At 46.0% G+C, this 26,862-nt stretch overlaps 1 protein-coding gene across 3 annotated transcripts; it reads left to right on the top strand.

The window, feature by feature from the left end:
* Window positions 1-101: 101 nt before the first annotated feature.
* On the top strand, window positions 102-25,589 carry LOC306785931 (uncharacterized protein). Of its 3 annotated transcripts, none has more exons than XM_079280509.1 (22): window positions 102-430; window positions 3,184-3,571; window positions 3,675-3,725; window positions 7,449-7,636; window positions 7,718-7,760; window positions 7,992-8,117; window positions 8,448-8,552; window positions 8,637-8,855; window positions 8,942-9,088; window positions 9,197-9,415; window positions 9,571-9,789; window positions 9,879-10,025; window positions 12,399-12,641; window positions 12,776-12,949; window positions 13,034-13,276; window positions 13,632-13,736; window positions 13,819-13,956; window positions 14,435-14,542; window positions 15,426-15,460; window positions 15,692-18,101; window positions 18,839-18,950; window positions 23,724-25,589. In XM_079280509.1, exons 1-22 carry the CDS (start codon window positions 210-212, stop codon window positions 24,320-24,322), a joined length of 6,240 nt encoding a protein of 2,079 aa, XP_079136635.1. In that variant the 5' UTR covers window positions 102-209; the 3' UTR covers window positions 24,323-25,589. The 3 variants fall into 3 exon arrangements, with proteins under 3 accessions (XP_079136635.1, XP_079136634.1, XP_079136636.1); XM_079280508.1 differs by having other exon boundaries at window positions 18,839-18,968; XM_079280510.1 differs by lacking the exons at window positions 102-430; window positions 3,184-3,571; window positions 3,675-3,725; ... (1 more) ...; window positions 7,718-7,760; window positions 7,992-8,117 and adding an exon at window positions 8,252-8,329 and having other exon boundaries at window positions 18,839-18,968.
* The last annotated feature ends 1,273 nt before the right edge of the window (window positions 25,590-26,862 follow it).

Raw genomic sequence — 26,862 nt, 5'->3', positions numbered from 1 at the left:
GGTATTTGTTTAGGCTTTAGCGTGAACCCGCTGACTCTCCGCTGGAAATATAAACGTTTATATGAGTTAATATTCCGACATATTTGATGCGAACGGAAATATAACCGTCGGATTGTTTTGATGGTTAGCCAGTTAGCGCTGTAGCTAGCTTAGTGAGCTAGCTAGCTTCCTGCGTTCACGTTAGCTGTTGGCTTTGTTCCGGTGTGGAAATGGGACCGATGCGGAACAGACCCCCCATGGGACCGAGGGGCGACCACGGACCTCCGTTCGACATGGGGCCACCTCCTCCGGGAGGGTGGGGCCCTCCACCTCCTGGTGGTTGGGGTCCTCCACCGCCTGGTGGATGGGGGCCACCGCACGAAGAATGGGGGCCACCGCCTCCAGGTGGGTGGGGGCCGAGAGAGCCTCCACCACGTGGCTGGGCACCAAGGTACAACTGTTTGTATATATAACATTCAACTGTCTCTGTGTGTGTGTGTGTGTGTATAACATTCAGCTGTCTGTGTGTGTGTGTGTGTGTGTGTGTGTAACATTCAGCTGTCTGTGTGTGTGTGTGTGTGTATAACATTCAGCTGTCTGTGTGTGTGTGTGCCTCTGTGTGCATAACTATGAAGGCAAATCACTGTCAAAATCCGAGAGCGCAAATGAGATCCACGCGCGCATTTTACTTTAACGAGCAAAATTCACTCTCCCGCGAGCAAAAGTCGCTCGCGATGCTTCAACTCGCTCGCGAGCAGTTTTTCTTTGACAGTGAGTGGGCGGACCCAGTCTCCATGTATCTCTACATCTATTGGTTACGATCCTGGTCTTGGATGAACCGGATATCACTCTGACTCAGACGCGGTCTGATAGACGTGCTTTTCAATCCGCCACTAAACACTAAACACGACTCCACTTCATCTCAGCATGTTCTACATTTGTCCGACAGGTTTTGTAAACTTTTCAGACTGTAGAGGCTGATGAAATACAAATTATGTTAATCGAGTTGTTAAATACAATAATTTAAAATGTGTGAAAGTCAAGTTGCTCAGATTGGTTTAGATTCACTCATCATTCTGTTAGACAATGTGTGTTTGATACTCAAACCTCTTGTGACAAACAGCTCAAAGAAACTCTTTGATCTTAATTGATTAAAACATGATGTGATCATATTTAATCATACTGTTGTGTTTACAGAAGAGATATAATATAGTTGTATATAATATGAGCAACAATGTGGACCTGCTCAAAGATCTGGAGCCAAGATTAGAGACACTGTTTGTATATTAACTGTTAAATCACTGACAAGTAATAAGTGGATGAAAAACTATTCAGATCTTCACTGCAGTAAACGTACTAATACCATACTGATGAAACAATAATCCACTACGAGTAAAATACCTGCATTCAAAACCTTAGTCAATGTTATCATCAGCAAAATGTACTTTCTGCACTTAAAGTACATTTTGCTGATGATAACCGTGCAGTAAAATGTACATTATTTTCCCCTGACCTGCAATCTGAAAATTTCCCCTGAGCATCTGAGTCAGAGTGATATCCGGTTTATCCCAAGACCAGGATTGTAACCAATAGATGTAGAGATACACTGGAGACTGGCTCCGCCCACTTACTGTCAAAAAGAAAAACTGCTCGCGAGCGAGCAGGAAAAAGACTCGCGAGCGAGCGGGTTGAAGCTTCGCGAGCGACGTAAAAACGGCCGTTAAAGTAAAATACGCGTGCGCGTGGATCTCATTTGCGCTCTCGGATTTTGACGGTGATTAGCCTTCATATATAACATTCAACTGTCTGTTTCTCTTGTTCACACTATGCTGTATACATGTATGTATCATACATACATGTGTGTGTATGTATCATACATACATGTGTGTGTGTGTATCATACATACATGTGTGTGTATGTATCATACATACATGTGTGTGTGTGTGTATGTGTGCACCGTACTTTCCGGGCTATAAGCGCACCTGTATATAGGGCGCACCCGCAAAGTTATAAAAGAACAAGGAATGCGTCCACAGATAAGCCGCACCGGACTATAAGCCGCAGGTGTCCCCGTTGAACGACAAGATGCTTTTAACAGTACTAAAGTTGTCTTCTTCTCGGAACATCATAACATGTCCGACTCGCTAGCTTCTAAGCTAAATTTAACATTACCGCCAATGCGGAAATGCTAACCGCGATTAGCATTAGCGAATATAATATATCTTCGTAGCCTACATCTTTTCATGCTTCATACAGACATACTTACATTACAGACTAAGTTCTCTCAAGGCTACCAAACGGAAGAAGTAAAATGAAACAGCGTGTCTACGTAGCTCGGAGCTCTGAATATCATTTACGGCTAACTGGCTTGGCCAGTTGCTGCTAGCACAACAGCTATTCAGAGTTATGAGCAACAACAGTTATTTCCTCGTTGCTTTTAGATTCTAATGAGAAGACACGCTGCTTCGTTTTACTTCTTCCGTTTGGTAGCCTTGAGAGACCTTAGTCCGTAATGTAAGTATGTCTGCATGAAAAGATGTACGAAGATATATTATATTCGCTCATGCTAATCGCGGTTAGTATTTCCGCATTGGCAGTAATGTTAAAATTAGCTTAGAAGCTAGCGAGTCGGACATGTTATGATGTTCATAGAAGAAGACAACTTTAGTACTGTTAAAAGCATCTTGCCGTTCAACCTTTTTTGTGAACAGTCCTAGTGAGAGGTAGGTCAAAGGTCAAAGGTACTTCATCCATGTTGTAGCGACCCTGTCAGTAACAGCTGGTAGCAGAGGGGAGGAGCGGGTAAATTGTACTGTGTCGGAAGCTAGTAAATGTTGTGTTAGACCGGAACCGGAAGTTGTGGTTGTTGTTGTGGAAAGCACACTGTACGGATAATGTTCGAGGGAGTTGCTTGGCAATAAGAGCGACTGTTTCTGTGAATAAACCTCTTGCAAGGACCCTGTCTCCGACTCGTAAGTGGAACATTACAATATTTATGTTAAATGTGTTGGCGGCGCAAAGCTACGGAAAAATCCACATATAAGCCGCACCGGTGTATAAGCCGCAGTCTCAAAGCGTGGGGAAAAGAGTAGCGGCTTATAGTCCGGAAAGTACGGTGTATATACTCCACTGTGCTGCGGTAATCCTGTGACTTTCCCCACTGCGGGACGAATAAAGGATTATCTTATCCTATCTTACCTTAAGAGGACCATCGCCGCCACCGGGTTGGGGGCTTCATCCCGACGACTGGAGACCCCCTCACCCGGACGATTGGAGACCCCCTCACCCGGACGATTGGAGACCCCCTCACCCGGACGATTGGAGACCCCCTCACCCGGACAATTGGGGGCCCCTTCACCCGGACGATTGGAGACCTCCTCACCCTGATGACATGAGACCTCCGAGCTGGGGACCTCCTGGCTGGGGTCCGGAACGTCCCGCTGAGCCGTGGGGGCCGGAGCATGTTCCACCCGGACCCGTACCGCATGTACCACCGGTTTCTTCTCCGGACCCCGCAGCCTACGGACCGGTGCCTTCTATCCCCGCTCCACTGGGGTACCTGAGCTACCCTCCTCCCGGCTGGACAGGAGTGGTGAGCCGCGTCCTTCACCGGTCCTCACTTTACCTCAAGTCCTCTTCTTCCTCTGTTATTGATCAGATCAATGTGATTGATTCGATTCTTTCTTTGTGTTCAGACCGTTGTGGAGGAGACGATGATCAACCCACCGCCTGATCAGCCTGAGTGGGTGAGTACGTTTTAGACCTGGTCCCTGTACTAGGAGGTTTAGTGGTGACGTTGTAGACCTGGTCCCTGTACGAGGAGGTTTAGTGGTGACGTTGTAGACCTGGTCCCTGTACGAGGAGGTTTAGTGGTGAGGTTGTAGACCTGGTCCCTGTACTAGGAGGTTTAGTGGTAACGTTGTAGACCTGGTCCCTGTACGAGGAGGTTTAGTGGTGAGGTTGTAGACCTGGTCCCTGTACTAGGAGGTTTAGTGGTAACGTTGTAGACCTGGTCCCTGTACTAGGAGGTTTAGTGGTGACGTTGTAGACCTGGTCCCTGTACTAGGAGGTTTAGTGGTGACGTTGTAGACCTGGTCCCTGTACTAGGAGGTTTAGTGGTAACGTTGTAGACCTGGTCCCTGTACTAGGAGGTTTAGTGGTGACGTTGTAGACCTGGTCCCTGTACTAGGAGGTTTAGTGGTAACGTTGTAGACCTGGTCCCTGTACTAAGAGGTTTAGTGGTAACGTTGTAGACCTGGTCCCTGTACTAGGAGGTTTAGTGGTAACGTTGTAGACCTGGTCCCTGTACTAGGAGGTTTAGTGGTGACGTTGTAGACCTGGTCCCTGTACTAGGAGGTTTAGTGGTAACGTTGTAGACCTGGTCCCTGTACTAGGAGGTTTAGTGGTGACGTTGTAGACCTGGTCCCTGTACTAGGAGGTTTAGTGGTAACGTTGTAGACCTGGTCCCTGTACTAAGAGGTTTAGTGGTAACGTTGTAGACCTGGTCCCTGTACTAGGAGGTTTAGTGGTGACGTTGTAGACCTGGTCCCTGTACTAGGAGGAGGTTTAGTGGTAACGTTGTAGACCTGGTCCCTGTACTAGGAGGTTTAGTGGTAACGTTGTAGACCTGGTCCCTGTACTAGGAGGTGTAGTGGTAACGTTGTAGACCTGGTCCCTGTACTAGGAGGTGTAGTGGTAATGTTGTAGACCTGGTCCCTGTACTAAGAGGTTTAGTGGTAACGTTGTAGACCTGGTCCCTGTACTAGGAGGTTTAGTGGTAACGTTGTAGACCTGGTCCCTGTACTAAGAGGTTTAGTGGTAACGTTGTAGACCTGGTCCCTGTACTAGGAGGTTTAGTGGTGACGTTGTAGACCTGGTCCCTGTACTAGGAGGTTTAGTGGTAACGTTGTAGACCTGGTCCCTGTACTAGGAGGTGTAGTGGTAACGTTGTAGACCTGGTCCCTGTACTAAGAGGTTTAGTGGTAACGTTGTAGACCTGGTCCCTGTACTAGGAGGTTTAGTGGTGACGTTGTAGACCTGGTCCCTGTACTAGGAGGTGTAGTGGTAACGTTGTAGACCTGGTCCCTGTACTAGGAGGAGGTTTAGTGGTAACGTTGTAGACCTGGTCCCTGTACTAGGAGGAGGTTTAGTGGTAACGTTGTAGACCTGGTCCCTGTACTAGGAGGAGGTTTAGTGGTAACGTTGTAGACCTGGTCCCTGTACTAGGAGGTTTAGTGGTAACGTTGTAGACCTGGTCCCTGTACTAGGAGGTGTAGTGGTAACGTTGTAGACCTGGTCCCTGTACTAGGAGGTGTAGTGGTAACGTTGTAGACCTGGTCCCTGTACTAAGAGGTTTAGTGGTAACGTTGTAGACCTGGTCCCTGTACTAGGAGGTTTAGTGGTAACGTTGTAGACCTGGTCCCTGTACTAAGAGGTTTAGTGGTAACGTTGTAGACCTGGTCCCTGTACTAGGAGGTTTAGTGGTGACGTTGTAGACCTGGTCCCTGTACTAGGAGGTTTAGTGGTAACGTTGTAGACCTGGTCCCTGTACTAGGAGGTGTAGTGGTAACGTTGTAGACCTGGTCCCTGTACTAAGAGGTTTAGTGGTAACGTTGTAGACCTGGTCCCTGTACTAGGAGGTTTAGTGGTGACGTTGTAGACCTGGTCCCTGTACTAGGAGGTGTAGTGGTAACGTTGTAGACCTGGTCCCTGTACTAGGAGGTTTAGTGGTAACGTTGTAGACCTGGTCCCTGTACTAGGAGGTTTAGTGGTAACGTTGTAGACCTGGTCCCTGTACTAGGAGGTGTAGTGGTAACGTTGTAGACCTGGTCCCTGTACTAAGAGGTTTAGTGGTAACGTTGTAGACCTGGTCCCTGTACTAGGAGGTTTAGTGGTAACGTTGTAGACCTGGTCCCTGTACTAGGAGGTTTATTGGTGACGTTGTAGACCTGGTCCCTGTACTAGGAGGTGTAGTGGTAACGTTGTAGACCTGGTCCCTGTACTAGGAGGTGTAGTGGTAACGTTGTAGACCTGGTCCCTGTACGAGGAGGTTTCGTGGTAACGTTATAGACCTGGTCCCTGTACGAGGAGGTTTAGTGGTAACGTTGTAGACCTGGTCCCTGTACTAGGAGGTTTAGTGGTAACGTTGTAGACCTGGTCCCTGTACTAAGAGGTTTAGTGGTAACGTTGTAGACCTGGTCCCTGTACTAGGAGGTTTAGTGGTAACGTTGTAGACCTGGTCCCTGTACTAGGAGGTGTAGTGGTAACGTTGTAGACCTGGTCCCTGTACTAGGAGGTTTCGTGGTAACGTTGTAGACCTGGTCCCTGTACTAGGAGGTTTAGTGGTAACGTTGTAGACCTGGTCCCTGTACTAAGAGGTTTAGTGGTAACGTTGTAGACCTGGTCCCTGTACGAGGAGGTTTAGTGGTAACGTTGTAGACCTGGTCCCTGTACTAGGAGGTTTCGTGGTAACGTTGTAGACCTGGTCCCTGTACGAGGAGGTTTAGTGGTAACGTTGTAGACCTGGTCCCTGTACTAGGAGGTTTAGTGGTAACGTTGTAGACCTGGTCCCTGTACTAAGAGGTTTAGTGGTAACGTTGTAGACCTGGTCCCTGTACTAGGAGGTTTAGTGGTAACGTTGTAGACCTGGTCCCTGTACTAAGAGGTTTAGTGGTAACGTTGTAGACCTGGTCCCTGTACTAGGAGGTGTAGTGGTAACGTTGTAGACCTGGTCCCTGTACTAGGAGGTGTAGTGGTAACGTTGTAGACCTGGTCCCTGTACTAAGAGGTTTAGTGGTAACGTTGTAGACCTGGTCCCTGTACTAGGAGGTTTAGTGGTAACGTTGTAGACCTGGTCCCTGTACTAGGAGGTTTAGTGGTAACGTTGTAGACCTGGTCCCTGTACTAAGAGGTTTAGTGGTAACGTTGTAGACCTGGTCCCTGTACTAAGAGGTTTAGTGGTAACGTTGTAGACCTGGTCCCTGTACTAGGAGGTGTAGTGGTAACGTTGTAGACCTGGTCCCTGTACTAGGAGGTGTAGTGGTAACGTTGTAGACCTGGTCCCTGTACTAGGAGGTTTAGTGGTGACGTTGTAGACCTGGTCCCTGTACTAGGAGGTGTAGTGGTAACGTTGTAGACCTGGTCCCTGTACTAGGAGGTTTAGTGGTGACGTTGTAGACCTGGTCCCTGTACTAGGAGGTTTAGTGGTAACGTTGTAGACCTGGTCCCTGTACTAGGAGGTGTAGTGGTAACGTTGTAGACCTGGTCCCTGTACTAGGAGGTTTAGTGGTAACGTTGTAGACCTGGTCCCTGTACAGATCCTCTAAGGGCTTTATGGCTAATGCCAGTCGTACTTTAGTACTTTTACTGTCTTGAAACAGATATTTGTGGTATCATTACTCGGAGATCTGAGTCCAGGTCTTCAGCAGGATCACGTGTAGATCTGGTCTGTTTGTTTTTTGTTTTTTTAGATCAAAGCCTTGATTTCAGCTCCGGTTGCTGAGTCGACTCCGGGGGAAACTAAGAATCCCACCGAGGAGCTGGCGGCCGTCACTACAACAGCGGTGGCCGACCCCTCCGCCACTGCCCCGAAACCCAGACCTGATCCCGTCAAGATCAACAGAGCTCTGGGTCTGCTGGGGAAACGCACATTTGATAAGTAAGTTGGTTATAGAAGCTGGAGTTCATCTGGTTTTCTCTTCTTCTACTGTCTCTGACGGTGGTGCGTTTGTGTCCTCAGGCCTCCTCCTGGCAGGTCTACAGGGATCATCTCCTTCATCGGGGTAACGTGACTCACGGGGTTCACATCTAGACCTTCTCTAAACCTTTGTCAATATCACAATTGTCTGTCAACCCCCTTTTTCATTTGGATATTTATGGATTTCATAAGAAAGAACCAATCCAGTGTTGTCTCTGTTGGAGGGACGAGCCCGTCTCCTCAGCTAGTCTTCTTAACCGAGTCCTGAATCCAGATCCAGTTCATAATCCGAGTCCGTCTTGTCTCTGGTCCTCAGCCCACCTTCGGCTACATCGAGAGAGAAGACCTGGAGAAGTTCACCTTCAGCTTCGCCGCTTTCTTTGGAAACCCAAAAGCCATGACGCCTGGGGTCAGAGTTCACTTCACGGCCTGCAAGGAGAAGGTGAGGCTGCTTCATCTTCATCTTCATCATCATCCTGGGGGCGACCGTGGCGCACTGGGTTAAGAGGGTCGAACCGGAAGGTCAACGGTTCGATCCCCGACTGGGACGTGTCACGTGTCGAAGTGTCCCTGAGCAACACGCTGAACCCCCGATCAATGGCGCCCACCGCTCCCTGTGTCCAGGGACGGGTCAAATGCAGAGACACATTTCGTGTATGTGTAAAAAATGTATATGACAATAAAAATGGTTTCTTCTTCTTTCTTCTTCTTCTAAAAACAACGCGTATTCAAAGCTGGTTTTAATGCGATTGTTGTTTGTGTGTCGGAGCAGAACGGTTCGATAGCGACGGATGTGAAAGTGGCTCCTGGGGGAACCGAGAACGTGGACACGGAGATCTACGAGGCGGTGGTCAGTCAGCCCATCGCAGAGCCTCAGGTCAGTTTCGACATCCACCCGTCCTCCCTTTCCCCCGAGTTTCCTGTCGTTGACCCTTCCCCGTTTGTTTGGTCCGGTCTGCAGCCCGGCGAGCGCCAGTACCCGGGTCAGGTCCACGTGGACATCGGGCCGCTGAGGACCAACCTGACGTTCGACAGGAAGGACAGCACGGTGACGCTGCTGAAGAACGACCAGGTGCTCATCAACCTGCTGACCGACATCGTCAGCGAGAAGAGGAGGGCCACGAACATCAAACCCCAAATCCCGTGCACCTTCAGCAACACCAACGAGACCAGAGAGAAGGTCAGACCCGAGGGTTCCTGCCACACATTTACAGACTTCAGACATCAAGTCATTGAAGCTCAGGATCAGTTTTTGTCTTCTTTCAGGGAGTCATCATCAGCCTGAAAGACAGCGAAGGTGTCATCAAGTGTGATGAACACGGCGAGCTTCCCTTCAACGTCAGGGAGAACTTCAGCGACATCGAGTTCACCGACGAAGACGTCAACGAGGAGGTCGAGTTCACCGTCCTGACGGTGAGGAATGCGTCTTTCAAAGACCTTTTCACTTCCTGTCACAGACTTCGACTACCTTCCAGGAGAGGAGTTCATTCTGAAACGGCGTTTGTGTTGGTTTCTCCTTAGCTGAGGGGGGGGAAGCGGGCCATCAGGATCCGCCGGGTGAAGGAGCCCCTCCTCCTGACGCTCTCTGCCGCCACGGAGGCCACCGCCCACAACACCACCGGTGACGAAGACTTCTGGCTGAACGGGAAGGCGGGCGTCAAGCCGGAGCTGTGCATCAACATGAAGCTGGACACGGAGCTGTACGAGGGCATCGTCAGCCAGACAATCATAGAGCCCACGGTAAGGAGGCGTTGTTCCTGCACGTTTAGCCTCCATCACTGATGAAGATGATGTCGCTGGTAGATCCAGCTTCATCGTTCTTTAATCTCCTTGTTTGGAGGAGAACGTTGAGATCAGATGGGCTATAACTGGTTTAACTGGTTCGTCTGTCGCAGCCCAACATGCAGGGTTACCCGGGTCAGATCCACGCCAACATCGGGCCCCTCAAGACCAACGTGACCTTCGACCACCGGGACTGCGGCGTCACGCTGCTGAAGAACGACCACGTGTTGATCAACCTGCTGGTGGACATTACTACCGGGAAGAGGAGGGCGGCCAACATCAAACCCAAAATCCCCTTCACCTTCAGCTACACCAAGGAGAAGAGAGAGCTGGTACCGCACGCCTCACGACCCGTCGAATCTCCGCCTCTTCCTATTGTGGTCGATTGAAGAGTGAACCGTTAACGTGTCTGTGTTTTCAGGGCATCGTCACCTTTCTGGGTCCAGAAGAAGGAATCGTCAACTCCGAGGAGCACGGAGAGCTTCCTTTTGACATCTGTGAGAACTTCAGCGAAATCAAGTTCAACAGCAGCGACATCCACAAGGAGGCGGCATTCACAGTCAACACGGTGAGTACAACGTGTACCTCTGAGACGTAGTACAGTATAAAGTACTACATGTACCTCTGAGATGTAGTACAGTATAAAGTACTACATGTACCTCTGAGATGTAGTACAGTATAAAGTACTACATGTACCTCTGAGATGTAGTACAGTGTAAAGTACTACATGTACCGCTGAGATGTAGTACAGTGTAAAGTACTACATGTACCTCTGAGATGTAGTACAGTGTAAAGTACTACATGTACCTCTGAGATGTAGTACAGTGTAAAGTACTACATGTACCTCTGAGATGTAGTTCAGTATAAAGTACTACATGTACCTCTGAGATGTAGTACAGTGTAAAGTACTACATGTACCTCTGAGATGTAGTTCAGTATAAAGTACTACATGTACCTCTGAGATGTAGTACAGTGTAAAGTACTACATGTACCTCTGAGATGTAGTACAGTATAAAGTACTACATGTACCTCTGAGATGTAGTACAGTGTAAAGTACTACATGTACCTCTGAGACGTAGTACAGTATAAAGTACTACATGTACCTCTGAGATGTAGTACAGTATAAAGTACTATATGTACCTCTGAGATGTAGTACAGTATAAAGTACTACATGTACCTCTGAGATGTAGTTCAGTATAAAGTACTACATGTACCTCTGAGATGTAGTACAGTGTAAAGTACTACATGTACCTCTGAGATGTAGTACAGTATAAAGTACTACATGTACCTCTGAGATGTAGTACAGTGTAAAGTACTACTTGTACCTCTGAGGTGTAGTACAGTATAAAGTACTACATGTACCTCTGAGATGTAGTACAGTATAAAGTACTACATGTACCTCTGAGATGTAGTACAGTATAAAGTACTATATGTACCTCTGAGGTGTAGTACAGTATAAAGTACTACATGTACCTCTGAGATGTAGTACAGTATAAAGTACTATATGTACCTCTGAGGTGTAGTACAGTATAAAGTACTATATGTACCTCTGAGATGTAGTACAGTATAAAGTACTACATGTACCTCTGAGGTGTAGTACAGTATAAAGTACTACATGTACCTCTGAGGTGTAGTACAGTATAAAGTACTACATGTACCTCTGAGGTGTAGTACAGTATAAAGTACTACATGTACCTCTGAGATGTAGTACAGTATAAAGTACTATATGTACCTCTGAGATGTAGTACAGTATAAAGTACTACATGTACCTCTGAGGTGTAGTACAGTATAAAGTACTACATGTACCTCTGAGGTGTAGTACAGTATAAAGTACTATATGTACCTCTGAGATGTAGTACAGTATAAAGTACTACATGTACCTCTGAGGTGTAGTACAGTATAAAGTACTATATGTACCTCTGAGATGTAGTACAGTATAAAGTACTACATGTACCTCTGAGATGTAGTACAGTATAAAGTACTACATGTACCTCTGAGATGTAGTACAGTATAAAGTACTACATGTACCTCTGAGGTGTAGTACAGTATAAAGTACTATATGTACCTCTGAGATGTAGTACAGTGTAAAGTACTATATGTATCTCTGAGATGTAGTACAGTATAAAGTACCACATGTACCTCTGAGATGTAGTACAGTATAAAGTACCACATGTACCTCTGAGATGTAGTACAGTATAAAGTACTACATGTACCTCTGAGATGTAGTACAGTATAAAGTACTATATGTACCTCTGAGGTGTAGTACAGTATAAAGTACTACATGTACCTCTGAGGTGTAGTACAGTATAAAGTACTACATGTACCTCTGAGATGTAGTACAGTATAAAGTACCACATGTACCTCTGAGATGTAGTACAGTATAAAGTACTACATGTACCTCTGAGATGTAGTACAGTATAAAGTACTATATGTACCTCTGAGCTGTAGTACAGTATAAAGTACTACATGTACCTCTGAGATGTAGTACAGTATAAAGTACCACATGTACCTCTGAGATGTAGTACAGTATAAAGTACTACATGTACCTCTGAGATGTAGTACAGTATAAAGTACTATATGTACCTCTGAGCTGTAGTACAGTATAAAGTACTACATGTACCTCTGAGATGTAGTACAGTATAAAGTACTACATGTACCTCTGAGGTGTAGTACAGTATAAAGTACTACATGTACCTCTGAGATGTAGTACAGTATAAAGTACCACATGTACCTCTGAGATGTAGTACAGTATAAAGTACTACATGTACCTCTGAGATGTAGTACAGTATAAAGTACTATATGTACCTCTGAGGTGTAGTACAGTATAAAGTACTACATGTACCTCTGAGATGTAGTACAGTATAAAGTACTACATGTACCTCTGAGATGTAGTACAGTATAAAGTACTATATGTACCTCTGAGATGTTTTTGACTCTTCAGGTGAAATCAGAGAAGAGAGCCATCAGGCTGTTGAGGACGAAGAGGGTCGAGGACCAAATCCTGGAGGAGCAGAAGAGACGGGAGGAGGAGGAGAAGAGGAAGAGGAGGGAGGAGGAGGAGAGGAGGAAACGAGAGGAGGAGGAGAGGAAGAGGAGGGAGGAGGAGGTGGAGGAGCGACGGAGAGAGGCGGAGAGGAAGAAGAGGGAGGAGGTGTCGGCGGCGTTGGCAGCAGCCAAATGCAAAGTAAGAAACACTTTGAATCATCATTCTTCAGCTGTTGCACAAAGTCTAAATGAGTTCAGTTTCAATGGATGACTTTTGTAACGTTGGATGATTGATTTCCTTTAGTTTGATATCTTATATCTTCTTCCTCTCAGTGGTCGCCCCTCGGCGTCAGAGTGAGAAACCCCGACACGCTGGACGACGTCAGCAAGGAGCGATTCCAAGGCACCGTCCTCAAAGCCATCTCCAAGTGTCCCCGTAAGGAGATCAAGAGGGAGAAGGAGGAGAAGGAGGAGGAACGAGGAGATGGACAGACGCTCCTCGGACAGGTACAAAGGAAAGAAATCCTTGAAATGTTTTTTTATTTCTTCCGTTTCTTTAGCCGTCAACTTAAATGGTTTTCTTTGCCGCAGGTGAAAATCAAAGTGGAGAAAATGGATAAAGACAAGAAGGAAGAGGCGGAAGGAGAGGAGGGAAAGATGGAGATGAAGGAGGAGCAGGAGAACCAGCAGGTGTCTCAAGCTGCAGGAGGAGCAGCTGTGAAAGCGGACCCAGAGATGGGTCGACTGGTGCTGACCATCGACGGCCAACAGAAGCTGCTTCCCTTCGGACCCAACGACCTGCTGAGCACCGCCACCATGCTGGACGGAGACAAGGTGACAGTTGGACAGGCTTGAACCGCAACACGCTCTGTGCGCCTCACATTCCTACAGCTCCCCTCAGGAAAGAACAGTACCGACGTCATGAGATCTTACCACGAGCCGCACGACTCCACAAGCGTACATACCGTTACATTTCACAACGTTAGCATGCTGTTTGATTGCTGCACAGATGCATTCTGGGTGTTCTATAAGTCCGGGTGTATGGACTCATGTAGAAGAATATGATGTGTAGCGTTAATAAGGAACTGAGAGGACTGTGGTGTGACCGGATCACTACACGGTTCTTGTGTGATCCACTGCGTGTGAAGTTCTGTCGACGTTTCGCCTGAACTGCGTCTCCTCTGTGAAGGTACGCTGCAACATCGCCACCCACGGAGAGACCAAAGAGGAACGGGCCACCTTCGTGGAGATCCTCCCCGACTCCTTCGAAGAGTCCATCGAACAACGTCGACAGGTAAGGCGACGTCTTTGCAGCGACGGATCGAGCCCCGACCGGCAGACGACCCGCTGGATTCACGGTCTGTTTCTTTCACCAGGGCATCGTGATCGAGTTCTCTCACGCCTCCGGACTCATCAAGTGTGCTCAGAACCCTCAGCTCTACTTCCACATGTCGGAGGTGATCGAGAAGAAGAGACTGGAGCTAAACGAGAAGGTCGAGTTCAGCGTCGTCCCGGTGAGTCCTGATCCTCTACGTCTTATGTTCCTTCTGTATTTCAACATATAATGAAGCATATCATCGGTTGAGTTTGCCTCCGACAGTCTGATAATCTATCTTTGTTGAAGAAAGGCCTCGTTATGTTGAACCCAGCATATTGGTTTCATAAGAACATCTGTGGGAAATCAACGGTTCCCAGAGAAGTGATAAAGTCATGCAGGAACATTGGGAGACAAGAACACGTTTCCCGTAAGTAAGTAAAGAAGAAGACCATACAAATATCATGTGACCTGCATCCTGAGCCCAGACAGAAGAGGAGAGCATGACATCATGAAAAGACCAGATGTAAGGCTCTAAAGAGTCCGACTAAGAACTCACCCTTTGGTTCTGTTGTGAACATATCAAACGATCCCCGCTGGGATCTTCATTTCTGCCACATCGTCAACATTCTCATTCCATTTTCTGTGTAAAAACATTCTGTTATTGTTTCTCCAAGCATGAAACGGCGGACGGTGGGAACCAGGCCATCCGGATAAAGCGCTTCAGCGAGAGCGTTTTCCTCCCCGTTCGTAAGCTCGGTGGCATCGGGGCCAATAAAGGAAAGGTGAGGAGGACTTGATTCATATCTACAGTTATGGCTCTGTTTTTGTTCATTCATTTTTCTCAAGTTTAAAGTTGCAGAATTGTCACGGTAACATTTTTGATACAATATAAAATCTACAGTTAGTTTAAACAACATTAACATCAACTTTCACGTGATTTGAATAAAGGATGATATATTTTCTAGTGCTGGGCAACGATTCAAATATTTAGTCGCGATTAATCGCATGGATTTTTTGCGATTAATCTCATTGTTATGGCAAAGTTCAATCATGAATTATAAAGTAGTGTATTATGCACTTTTATTTTGAAAGTACTGCTATATGAACAAAAGGGCAATAACATTTGGTTTGTTTCATACTTAATGTGAATATAATTCATACTTTGTTGGCATCTTATTCTGAAAACCGGATGTTGGTCTGAAGAAACCGGATGTTGTCTCACGTTAATGTTTCCGTTAACTTTCAAAGTCCTGCGCTCCCGATCTGTGCGTTTGAATGTGTTTACGGTGAATGTCAGCGTAGACTTTACCGCAACTGACTTCAGGATGTTTGCTGCCTTTGATCCCACTGCTCTTGTCATCCTCTTGTTGTTATGTATATGTATTGTCTCTTGTCTTTCAATAAAAAATAATAAAAAAATGCGTTAACGCGCGATAAAATAATTGTCGGCGTTAATTAATGAATGCGTGAACGCGTTAACTTGCCCAGCACTAATATTTTCAGAATGATTTTAGTCTAAAGCTGCATATTGCTTTATGGTGTAACTATCTCCTAAATGGATTCAGCAGTTGTGTGCATTTAACAAACGATGAAGCGTTCTTGTAACAAGACGTTGGATGAGATCATTGTTTTTCTAACTTTGTCTGATATGCGTATTGTTAATAGATGACCATCAAGCTGGCAAAAACAGAAGACACTGAGTGAGTAATGATTTTTATTTTAATGTTATGTTCAGGTATAAAAATCGGGATGGACTAATAGATTACCAGAGTTCTTTTTTCTTTTATAATTCAAATATTTGCCTATTTATAGATAGTTCAACCACTAGGTCACATTTGTAACCTGACGAAATGACACATTGGCATCTAAACCAGGTGCATAGAAATACAAGTTCTGTGAAATTATTCCAATAAGCCTGCCTGACTTTTCAGAAAAGAAAAACCAGAGACAGACAAGCTGAAGGCCGTGGTGAAAAATCTTAGAACGCAGGACAGCAAGACCGGTATCGGCAGAAGGGATTACGGCGCCTCTCGGCGTAAATATGGCCGGAGCAGAAGTAGGAGCAGGAGTCCGAGTAGGAGCAGAGCCAGGAGTAGAAGCAGGAGCAGGAGTCCTCCCAGAGACCAGTTTGGACGCGTCATCAAAAAGAGACGCAGCACCAGCACCGACCGTGACCGAAAAGGCAGCAGGTACAGGCGAAGCGGAAGCCGCGAGAGACCCAACCGGCCCAACAAAAGTCACACTAAGAGCAACAGCAAGAGTCACAGCCGGAGCAGGAGTCGCAGCAGGAGCAAGGAGAGGAGCAAGGAGAGGAGCATCAGGAAGAGGAGCAAAATCAGCAGAGAACGTGATGAAAGTCACAAGAAGAGGAGGGAGCTACGCCCTCCTCCCAGACGTGGTGGAGTTGTGGACGACGAGCTAGCGAGGAAGAAGCGGGAGCTGGAGGAGCTGAACGACATGATTGCCTACAAAAAGTCGCTGGTGGACATCGACCCCGGACAGAGAACTTGTATAGACTATGACCACGGCCGTATCGCCGTCCCTCTCACAGAGTACAAACCAGTCCGGTCCATCCTAAAGAAACGACCAGACGAACCCGATTACCTCCATCGTTCTTCTCAGCCCTATGACGATCCTTATTATGACCGGCCATACAGTCCTTACCAAGAACAGCGGTACGGCGAGCGCCCCGGTGATCCGTACGCCAGTCGTTCCTATGCCGATCGTCCTTATGGTGAGCGTCCCTACGCTGATCGCTCTTATGAAACTCGTCTCTATGGTGAACCTTCCTACGGCGGCCCTCCTTCTGCCAGCCAACGTTACACCGATCGCTACGATGTTTATGATGAACCGTATGACGATCGCTACTATGACCCGGCATATGTGGATCGACCTCACGATGATCCGTATTGCCCTGTCCAACAGAGCCAGTCTCCACAACCCCATGGTCCCTCACCTTCTCATCAGTCTGCCCAAGTTCCCTTGATGAATACTGCTGTAACTTCATCTTCCCAACCCTCTCTGAGACCTCCTTCTCCCACAGAACCGCCTCCTAGAAGCCCCTCTCCCACACCGAAGAGCGCAACTCCACGCCAGGCAGCTGTGAAACAGCCCCTCGACCGCTTCCTCGACATGCTTCATAAAAAAGTGGATTCTGAAAAGAAATCTGAACCGGTTCACGTGAATGATGACCTTCTGCCTCATGAGCGGGCAGTTCAAGATTGCAGTGGTTTCTCTCGTATCGTGGGTTTGGCTCAAGAGCAACCCAGCAGCAGTCTAGCTCTAGATGGAAAAAATACGCAGCTGAGCCCTAAAAGATCCTCACTAGAGAGAACAAGTGAGGAACCAAAGCACAAGACGGAACCCTACGACAAGATCCAAAGTTTACTCCGTACAATTGGTCTGAAGCTGAGTACAGGAGATATGACCAAACTGGCGAGCCGAGCCCAAGAAAAAATCTACAGCCGAAAGTCCTCATCCTCAGAAAGAGAGACTTTGTCATCCTCGAGGGAAGAACGGCAAACAAGTAGAACCGGTTCCGTTGAATTGGATCACATCTATTCCCCCTTGCCTGCTAGGTCCTCCAGTTTGGAGCCACTCTGCAGATCGAAAGCTGTCTCGGAGTATGAAGGATTCCTGGACCAGCAGGAGCTGGAGGCACTACAGAAGGCGCAACAGCAACAGAGTCTTACCAAAACAATGGGGAGCACACCCTCCACCACTTCCCCTCCAACAGCTCCTCCTGGGCCTCCGCCTGCTCACTACCAACATCCACCCCCACCAATCAACTGGCCCCTTGGAGTCACTACCCAGATTCCTCCAGTGCAGAGCGCCACAACCCCCAGCATGGGTTTTCCAGTTTCTCCCGCAGCTGGTCAACCACCCCCGAGATTTGGACTTCCTCCAGGGCCTCCCCCTGGACCTCCTCCACGGCGTCCTGCACAGCCTCCTCCAGGAACTCCTGCTGGACCTCCCCCCCAGCACCCTCCCGGACAGCCTCCTTTTGCGCCACCCTCCAGTCATGCATTCTTTCCTTTTATTGGCCAACCTCCTGCAGCGCCACCCCTTAACTCCTCCAGTCCTTTAATCACTGCAGCAGTATCACCACCACCATCGACACCCACAGCATCGAGTCCAGCTGACGTTAACCAACCGACCATCTCTACCACGGTGGCCAGATGCCTGAAGGTCATAGAGACGGTGAAATCTCTGGCTGTTCAACCGCCAGCCAAACCGGTCAAATCCGTCCAGTTCAGTTTACCCACAGTCTCTCCAACATCCTCCGGTCATCAGACGTCAACCGAGGCAGATGATGAAATAAAGAACAAGCAGCAGGAGAAGGTATGATCAGCAGGGGCATCTTTCACTTCATTTAGAGTAAACAAGTAGGGTCAGTGTTACTCAAGATGTAAAAGTAATGTGTGTTCACACCAAACGCAGCGCAACTTTTCCGCCCAAGTAGATTACATAGAAAGTCGATGCAAAGACACATTCGTCACATTCCAGCGAGTTAAAATTTGCATGGCGCTGTGTCTTTAAAAACAATCAGCGTTGAGATGCTCCTTCGGTCATCACCGACCAAAGGAGCATCTCAACAAATGCAAAAAGTATTTGTTTCCTGATTGTTAAATCAGGAAACAAATACTGTAGCCGTAGATGTTCATCCAGAGCGCTACGATACCTCGTATTTGTAGAGACCGGACAAAACTGTGTATAAATGTATGTGTACAAACAATGAAAACAATGCTGCCGTATTTTCGCATAGATGATGTTATGTTGAGTAAAATTTGCTTTGCATTTGGTGTGAACGCACCATAAGAGAACCTGTGAAGGGTTTTATTACGCCGATAAGAAGGGCGTGGTTGGTAATGGTCTTCTTGTTGGCGACTGAAGTGCAGTTTGTCATAGACCATTATAAGTTCTTCTTCTTCCCCTGAGTGTGTGGTTGTATCTGCTGTCATTGTTGGATTTTCTCAGCCACATGTAATCCCAGGTGATCTAGACGGATGGCACACTGAAGTAGAACCCTTTACAAATGATGGATAAAGCTATGATGCGGCATTTTGTTTCTGTTGCAGCTGGATTCGTACAACCAGAGGGTTTTAGAAAAGAGGGAGCAGAACTACAAGGACTGGCTCAGCCGCAAGAATCGGAGTGGAGAGTGGAAGGACGGCGTACGGGTCTTCCCAGGTATCAGATCTTCTTCGGGTAAATTCTCTGAACTTAACTAGCAACCTTTGAATTACAGGAATTTGAGAGTTAAGCACATCGTTATGTTCTCCGTGTGCAAGTTCTTTCAAGTTAACAGCTGCATGTCATTTATTTTATGTTTAGGGCGAACGATTTAAGATACTATTCAGCTTCTTTGATCAGCTTAAAATACATTTATTTTTCCCTGACAGTTAGCCAGGCTTTAGTTACTTGATTATCCGCGTCTCCAGAGATGTGGTTGAAATTGTAAGAATGGAAGTATCTTTACGTTTTGTCTGGATGTGACTAAAGTAGAGACGTGTCTCCAGTTGAAGTGATCTTGCAGTCTCACCGTAGAAAGTCCTTTAGAGTTCAGCGTAGAATTTCATTCAGTAGTCGTAGCTCCACCTCGACGCTACACGAATGTCTTGCGCATTCTCGCGGTGTGTCTTCATTTTGTGATAGAGATCGAGGATCGCAACAAAGGTTTGTCCTGGAAATGTCTTTGCTTTGTTATATTTTCTAGACGTAGTAACAGACAACTAGACCTCTTAAGGGGCATTGCAGTCGCTCGTCAGCCGAGTCTAGTGGTTCGTCCCGGAGATCAAGAAAAGAAGCCAGCTGCAATATCAACTGCACAAAGTAAAATCGTTTTCCTCTTCATATGATGTTATCTAGTTTCAAGGAACCAAGAGTCCAGAAATCACGACATAGTCAGATGAGCTTATAAGACTTTAAAAGTGTTTTTACTAAGCTTAGGTTCCGTTTGACTTTTCAAAATACCGCTGACGGGTTTAAGTACCGATTCCAACACTGTATGTTCTTGATTTAAGTAGTAAGTAAAGTGAACATGCATTTGATATCAACCTGGTTAACTGACGGTTTTCAGCACTTAATACTTCAGTTAGTACCAAGTAATTATAGAGGTGTGATACCCAGCACTCGTAGTTAGCTAGCAAGTCAAGCTAGTTTTGTTTGGTACAGGTATTCCTCTTCCAGCTTAGATACTGTCAGTGGGTACTGACTTCTTCCTTCACCAAATTGTCTCATACCTGTGTTTTAATGGAATCTACAGTCTGGTACCACGTGGGTTCAAGGCTGTGAATATATTTGGACGGATTCAAGACCAACATCCCTTCAGTCCTGCTTGAAGTGGTTCAGTCTCAGAGCCACAACTCGTTAAACCGTGAACAGGATTGTGGTTCAGCCGCCCTTTGACTCTTGAGTCTCCTGATCCAGTAGATTTCTGTTCATCTACAGCGTAGCACCCACCCTCCAGTTCCCCCCTCCGGTAGACCCTGTTAGCACAGTTCAGCTCAGCCGTCGCCATGTTGAGAGCCATGTGGAGGCAATAGATCCGGAAGTCCTGTTTGAAGAAGAGACGAAGACGACGGTGAACAACGAGGCGTCTTCAACTCGTCAGCTGGATACTTTCACGACGACCAGCGAGAGATGGACGCTAAAGGAAACGAGTCTCCTCTCGTCCCTAAAACTGTGACCACTGAGTGTAGACTAGCTAGCTGAACATGCTAAGCTAATCGCTAAGCTTGGATTTGATGTTAACGGACGGTAAAGCCTGTAAACTACATGCTGCTGTTTAAATAAACCTAAAAAGTCCAGATGTTCAGGAATGACGGCCTAGGAGGATGACGCGCAGTCGGTACTACTGTTTGTAGTACTAAGTATGTAGTACTTGGGAAGTACTACTATTACGACGCTAAATCCTCCTAAACAAAGGTATGAAGCTCAAAGAAAACGTAACGGAGATATTTTGTGCAGCACGAGGAACACAGTTTAGATAACATTTATACACGTGGCTTTAATAATATATGTGTGTGTATATGTGTAAGTGTGTGTGTGTATATATATGTGTATATATATATATGAGAGAGATATATATATATATATATATATATATATATATATATATATATATATATATATATATATATATATATATATATATATATATATATAGATAGATGGATCATAAAATAATCCAGGACACCATCTAGTAACAGTGGCCTAGATGTTAACGTCTAGGGTTGTTTTGTTGGGAGAGAATGTAAGTTCAGAGGGTAAATACAGGTTTTTGACCAGAAACAGGTTCATGTGAGTTGTAAAAATGGTTTTGCCGTTGGACTTCAGGAACACTTTCAGTTTTCTAAGCTGCGATTTCCCTGATATCCAGAAAACGCTTTCACAGAAGAATTCAGAAGACCTCTCCCGTCGTGGCCGTGCAAAGTAGAGCTTCGTAATTCAGTTGGTATTCTACTAGTATCTCTACTAGTCAGCTGCGTTTACTGCATTGTTTATGAGCTGTGGTCCAGTCACCAAGCCTGGAGTGATTCATGCCAGGTTAGAGTCATGACTGAGGTAAGGACGACATTCCCACATCACGAGGTCATTTCACAGCGGCAGACTGTACCGGCTAACGTAGCTCCTCCTTCCAATGTGTGACGTCCGCTCAGGAAGCTCACGTCGAGAGCTTCCCCTGTCGGTCAGATGTCATTAACGTGCATTATTGATAATGTATTAAGTCAAGTTACGTAGCATTGTGTCAAAGCTAAATCTGTCCCAAATATATCACAAACGATCTAAATTACCTTCTGGAAGAAATAACTGAATTAGGACCTTTTTGTCTGCTGAGCCTTGACCTAGCTTTACCTTCCAGTCTGAAGCTAACGTTAGCTCAGGAAGCTAACGGAGAGCGCTTCCCCTGTCGGTCAGATGTCATTAACTTTAACATGGTCATTGTAGTAATTATCAATAATAATGTGAATCTGTGGAACCATGTGGACCTAGCTTCTTCCAGTCTGAAGCTAACATTAGCTCAGGAAGCTAACAGCTTTTACCGTAGGGGTCATGTTTATAATATTTATAATACAATATTCCATGATTATTCTTAAGAATGTGGTTCAGGTAATATTATACAACTCCCTTTTCCTTTCAGCTGGTGAAACGATCTGTTAGCTCAGGGAGCTAACGTAGAGAGCTTTTAACATCATGTAGGGGTCAGTTGGATGTCGTTAGCTTTGGCATTTTCAGGCCCGACTTACTGCTAGTCTGTCATCACTATGGTAAGTAACTCTATACCTAAAATCAACCTCTTAGTTATTATCGTTAACCATAATTTTTAAGTAATATTTCACCTTTTTTGATAAATTGCGCCCCTCAACAAGTTAGCTGTGAGTCGGACCCTTGGAATTGTGGACTTTAAACTAGCCTGAAGCTAATGTTAGCTCAAGGAGCTAACGTACATCTGTGAGTGTTGTTGGTCGCCAGATGGAAATGGTTCTCTTCATCGGTGTGGTTGGTTCAGTAACATCAGGACTCTGATTAGAAACCCAGTCGGCGCCTGACGTTCTTTACAAGTTGTTTCTGTTCCCAACGTGTTTCGATGTAACAGAATCCAGTCTGTGACCATAACTGGTTCATACGTACAGTCGTGCTCACTGATTGTTATCCAGATCATGTTTTTGGGCATTTTCTTTTGCTTTTGTTTCAGTCTTCGAATTATCACCAACGCTGACTCTGGTTTCTCAGTCGGTGTACTTTTGCAGTTCCATGACCCCCAAACGACAATAAGCCATCTCAGCTTCTGCTGATTTAAATCCTCTGAACTCAACGAGTCTCATCTTTGAGTTTAAAATGTGCTGCTCAGGTCACTTCCTCACAGCCAGACCCGCTCTTCAGATCAGTTCAGGCTGAAGTGGAGACGATGAGGTCCGGTGTGGAGTCCTGGAACAGAAATGGAAAATCACTTTTGTAATTGTTGACAAAAAGTAAGTCAATGGCATAAATCAAGGGACTCGTTCGTCTGAGATTCCATTTCCTCTCTAAATGAAATACTGGACTCGGTAAACTTCAGATTACGAGAAACCAGAATAGAGAAAACGTTTTGTAATTAAAGCAATTAGATTGTTTTTTTAAAGTATGAATGTTTTAGTGCTCTGTTAGCAGTTTGTGCTGCATGTTATGTTTCCAGATGTCCAGTGCTGATAGTCTGGGTTTGTACATAAACTCAGCCGTTGCTAGCGAGATGCTATGAAACGAGCTAAACTGTGATGTCCAGTGTTTTTATCTTCAAGTAACTCAGAAGGTTTAGAGCTGATAAAGAAACGTTGAACATTGCGTAATGGCAATATGTTTTGTCGTGAAGGTGAAGGTAGGTGATCTTTTCATCGTATTAATTGATCAGTCTGAGAATGTTGAAGTTAGACACGTATCACTCGAATCATGAACTAAACACGGTGCTTTGAAGTTCTTAAAAACTCACTAAATATACTTTTACCACAAATAACCAGCAGGTTGTCGTATCGGTTTATGTTTCGTAGGTTTTTGGGTCAACACACTCAAAAACAGGTAAACTGTGAAGTTTAGAACTTAATGGTTAACTTTCCTGGTGTTTTAATTACTTTAGTCAATGAAAATCAATTCAGTGAGCTAGAGATCAATGAGAAAGTGCTACCACAGGTGGGTTTTGTTCAGAAGTATTGTGAGTTGTTGCTGGTTTCACAGAGATCAGGTGACTTCAGTCCAACTTGTGTCCATCTACTTCCAGAACGTCTGGATCGGGCCACAGCCGTCGTTCTAGAAGATCACTTTTGAGCTTTCTGCAGTTCTAGTTGGTCTACAGACTGCTCTCGTAGATCTTTGTGAAACCAGCCTCAGGACTGTGTCCCTCAATGCAAAGACACAGTTTGGGATCAGCTAGTGCGAAAGGTTCTTCAGGTTGTGACTTACAAATGTAATCTTGTTAAATTTCTGTAGGCATGCCGAATGCCAGCCAGCCCAAGAATGTTTGGATCTGCGGCCATTCGCTGGTGTACTGGGCCGAGTCCCGGGCCAAGTCTCCAGAGGTAGGTATGCAGCTGGGCATGAACCCCAGCAAGGTGACCATCTGGTGGAAGGGCACCCAGGGCATGACGTGGTCCCAGCTGCTGCCCCAGCTGCACCAGCTGAAGGTTACCTGGCCCGACCCGGACGTCCTCATCATGCACCTGGGGGGCAACGACCTGAGCACCGACAGCCCCACCGACCTGCTGGCCTCCGTCAAGAAGGATCTGACCTCCATGAGGAGCATCTTCCCGCAGTGCGTCCTGGTGTGGTCCAACGTTCTCCCCCGGAGGGTGTGGCGCCACTCTACCGACAACCACGAAGTCGACCTGGTCCGCACCACGGTGAACCGCAGGATCCAGAACATCGTCTCGGAGCTGGGCGGCACCTCGCTGACCCACGACAACATCAGGTGCGGCACCAACACGGGCCTTTACCGGGCCGACGGCGTCCACCTGTCGCCCAAAGGCATCGACGTCTTCAATCTCAACCTGCAGGATTTCCTGGAGAAGTGGGAGATAGAGCTCACCTAGAGAAAAGTTAAGAGGCGTATCCAGTATTCTCTGCTTTCACGTGGAGTCTTTTATTTCTAATCCTGGCAGTAAAGTAACGTCACCTGTAGGGTCCAGTTCTGTTTGTAGTTGTATCTTTAAACACAGGAGCTCTTGAGGAGAGCGTTCCACATGGAACACGTTTGTCTGTATTGAAACAATAAACTGAATATCAGCTGATCTGCTGTTGTTTCTCCTGCTTTCATCTTCCGAATGAACACCGTCAGCATGGATATATATCTACACATCTGTAAGAACGTGAATACTGGTAAAATGCACGTTTTGTTCATTAAGGTGTATCTTATGTTCATTTAAAGAACCCTGAGCAGTGCACTGGTTAGTGTCGCCATGTTGACAGAACATTCTCAACATTTGAAGAAACCAGAGAGAGTTCAGCTGATTTGATATTTATAGAAACTGTTTCATCGCTCAGCACGTCACTTCATCCTCGACTGAAGTTTCCACGTTGCACCTGTTGGAGTCGATCAGGTGAGTTCTGGTTTTCTCTGCAGGTTCCAGTCCAGGATGAACTGAAGACCTGAACATCTCACTCCTCCAAATACAGATGTGAAATGTCCAAACCATCTCGGAGTGTCTCATATCTTCTTGCACAGTCAAACATACAGATGTTCTTCCCAGTTTGGTTCCAACGGATGTCCTTTAGCAGCTTGATGTCCTGACACCAGGCCTCAGCTCTGTGCTCATTCAATGAATTCAAGTTTTGCTGCATAAGAGCAGAAAACTGAAATATAAAGGTTGTCCAGATGGATTGAGACACACGTGCTCTTTCACACTAATGTTCAGTTAGAATACGAAACCATCTGACATGACAGCGTGTGAGAAGAAACACTGATTTAAACACTTGTAACAAAGGAAGATGCTAAAGTTCTACATATTTGTTCACAACAATGTAAATATTCTTCACCGCGTCTAAGAAGAAATGAATGTCAGTATTCGTACATGTTTTACATCGTACTGACCGTGTTGAAGAGATTCATTTAAATAACTTCACATGAACATTCTCTTCAGTAGGAAACATGAAACTGTTCTTCTGTGAAACAGGATGTACCTGTTTTTCAGTGAGATGCTCTTACTGAACTTCTTCCTGTAGTTCAGTTGATTTAGTTTCAGATCAAAGCGCTCTGCTTTAAATGTGATGTTCAGACTGGAGACACTGAGAATAAAAAGGATGTAAATACATTGTTTCCTGTCGAATGTACTGAAACTACTGTTTCTAGTCAATAAAGAAAGCCACTGAAACATAATTTTCTTGTTTTATTTGAATTTAAACAGACATTTGTGAAATTGTATTGATGTGTGTGTGTAATTTCAATGATTCAGACCAGGCCCAGTTCCTCGTAGTGGTTCACTAAGTCCATCAAATGTCCTTCAGCAGCCTAAATGAAGGAGATGATTGAAGTCAGGCTATCTCGGTTTCTCCGAGGCTGATCCTCTCAAACAGTCTCGTTAATGCGACCCAGACGATCAGGATCAGGATGATTGCGCGTGCCCGTCCTACTTCTAAAGGGGGAAGCGTGGATCACCCAAACCATGATGTTCTAACAGTCCAATGTGAAATAAAGTCACAGAAAGAGCCTCTTTGTCCTCCGCTGACGAGCAGGAGATGATCATGAATGTGTGTGTAGATCACATGTAGAACTAGCAGTGTGAATGTGTGTGTGTGGGCGGATCAGTATGTGTGTGTGTGTTATTCATCATCAGACATTCAATCAACTGAAGCAGTGAAGATCAATAGTGTGTGATTCTCTGTGTTCTCATCATGATCCACCTTCATCATGTTCTACAGTAATGATGTGCTGCTGTACTAATAACACTCATATCATTATGAGTGCTTTAACCTCATGTATGCAACCAGCCATCAAGAGGACATGAGAGCAAGTACACACTAAGCACACACACATGACTCAGAATGCTGAGTCAGCACAATATGTGCCATGGTGACGTGATGAACACATCCGTAAGTTTATTAAGCGCCAAATCAACTTGACCAACAGCGCGGCATGCAGCGGCTTTCCCCATGTTCTCCGCATCGCCGACACTACAACAACGCAGCACTCGCACAACAGCTCAAGGCTGCATCCAGTCTGTGGGACAGGCAGTGTGGTGTTCAATGTCTGCTCCAGAAGCTCTGGAAAGAAATGATTCCTTGTGGGCAGAATGGACAGCGCTCGTACAGGAAGTCATCGTGATGTGATGACGGATCTTGGCGATGTGGAAGAAGTCTCTCCCTATAAAACGCTCATCTAACTAATATCCTCCTTCATCAGTGGATCTCTGAGGAAGGGAGCTGCACATTAATGCAACAGAGGCTTCTTAGTTTGCTCTGCTGCTTTTAAGGATCACGTGTGTCTCACTTTACATGCATTTCATCAACTCCCGTATAACCCCCAGTATATGCGCAACCGCATCAGACTACCGTATGTGACGGGAGCGGCCATGTTTTCCGGGGGAGTGGCAGCTTATCCAGCTCCCTTCACTGAGCCTGCGCTGGAGCAGGTTCC

This window comes from Melanostigma gelatinosum (genome assembly GCF_949748355.1).
Source record: "Melanostigma gelatinosum genome assembly, chromosome: 12".
Classification (NCBI taxonomy): Eukaryota; Metazoa; Chordata; class Actinopteri; order Perciformes; family Zoarcidae; genus Melanostigma; species Melanostigma gelatinosum.
Note: the sequence above shows the minus strand (reverse complement) of the source record. Positions and strands in the feature narration are given on the sequence as shown.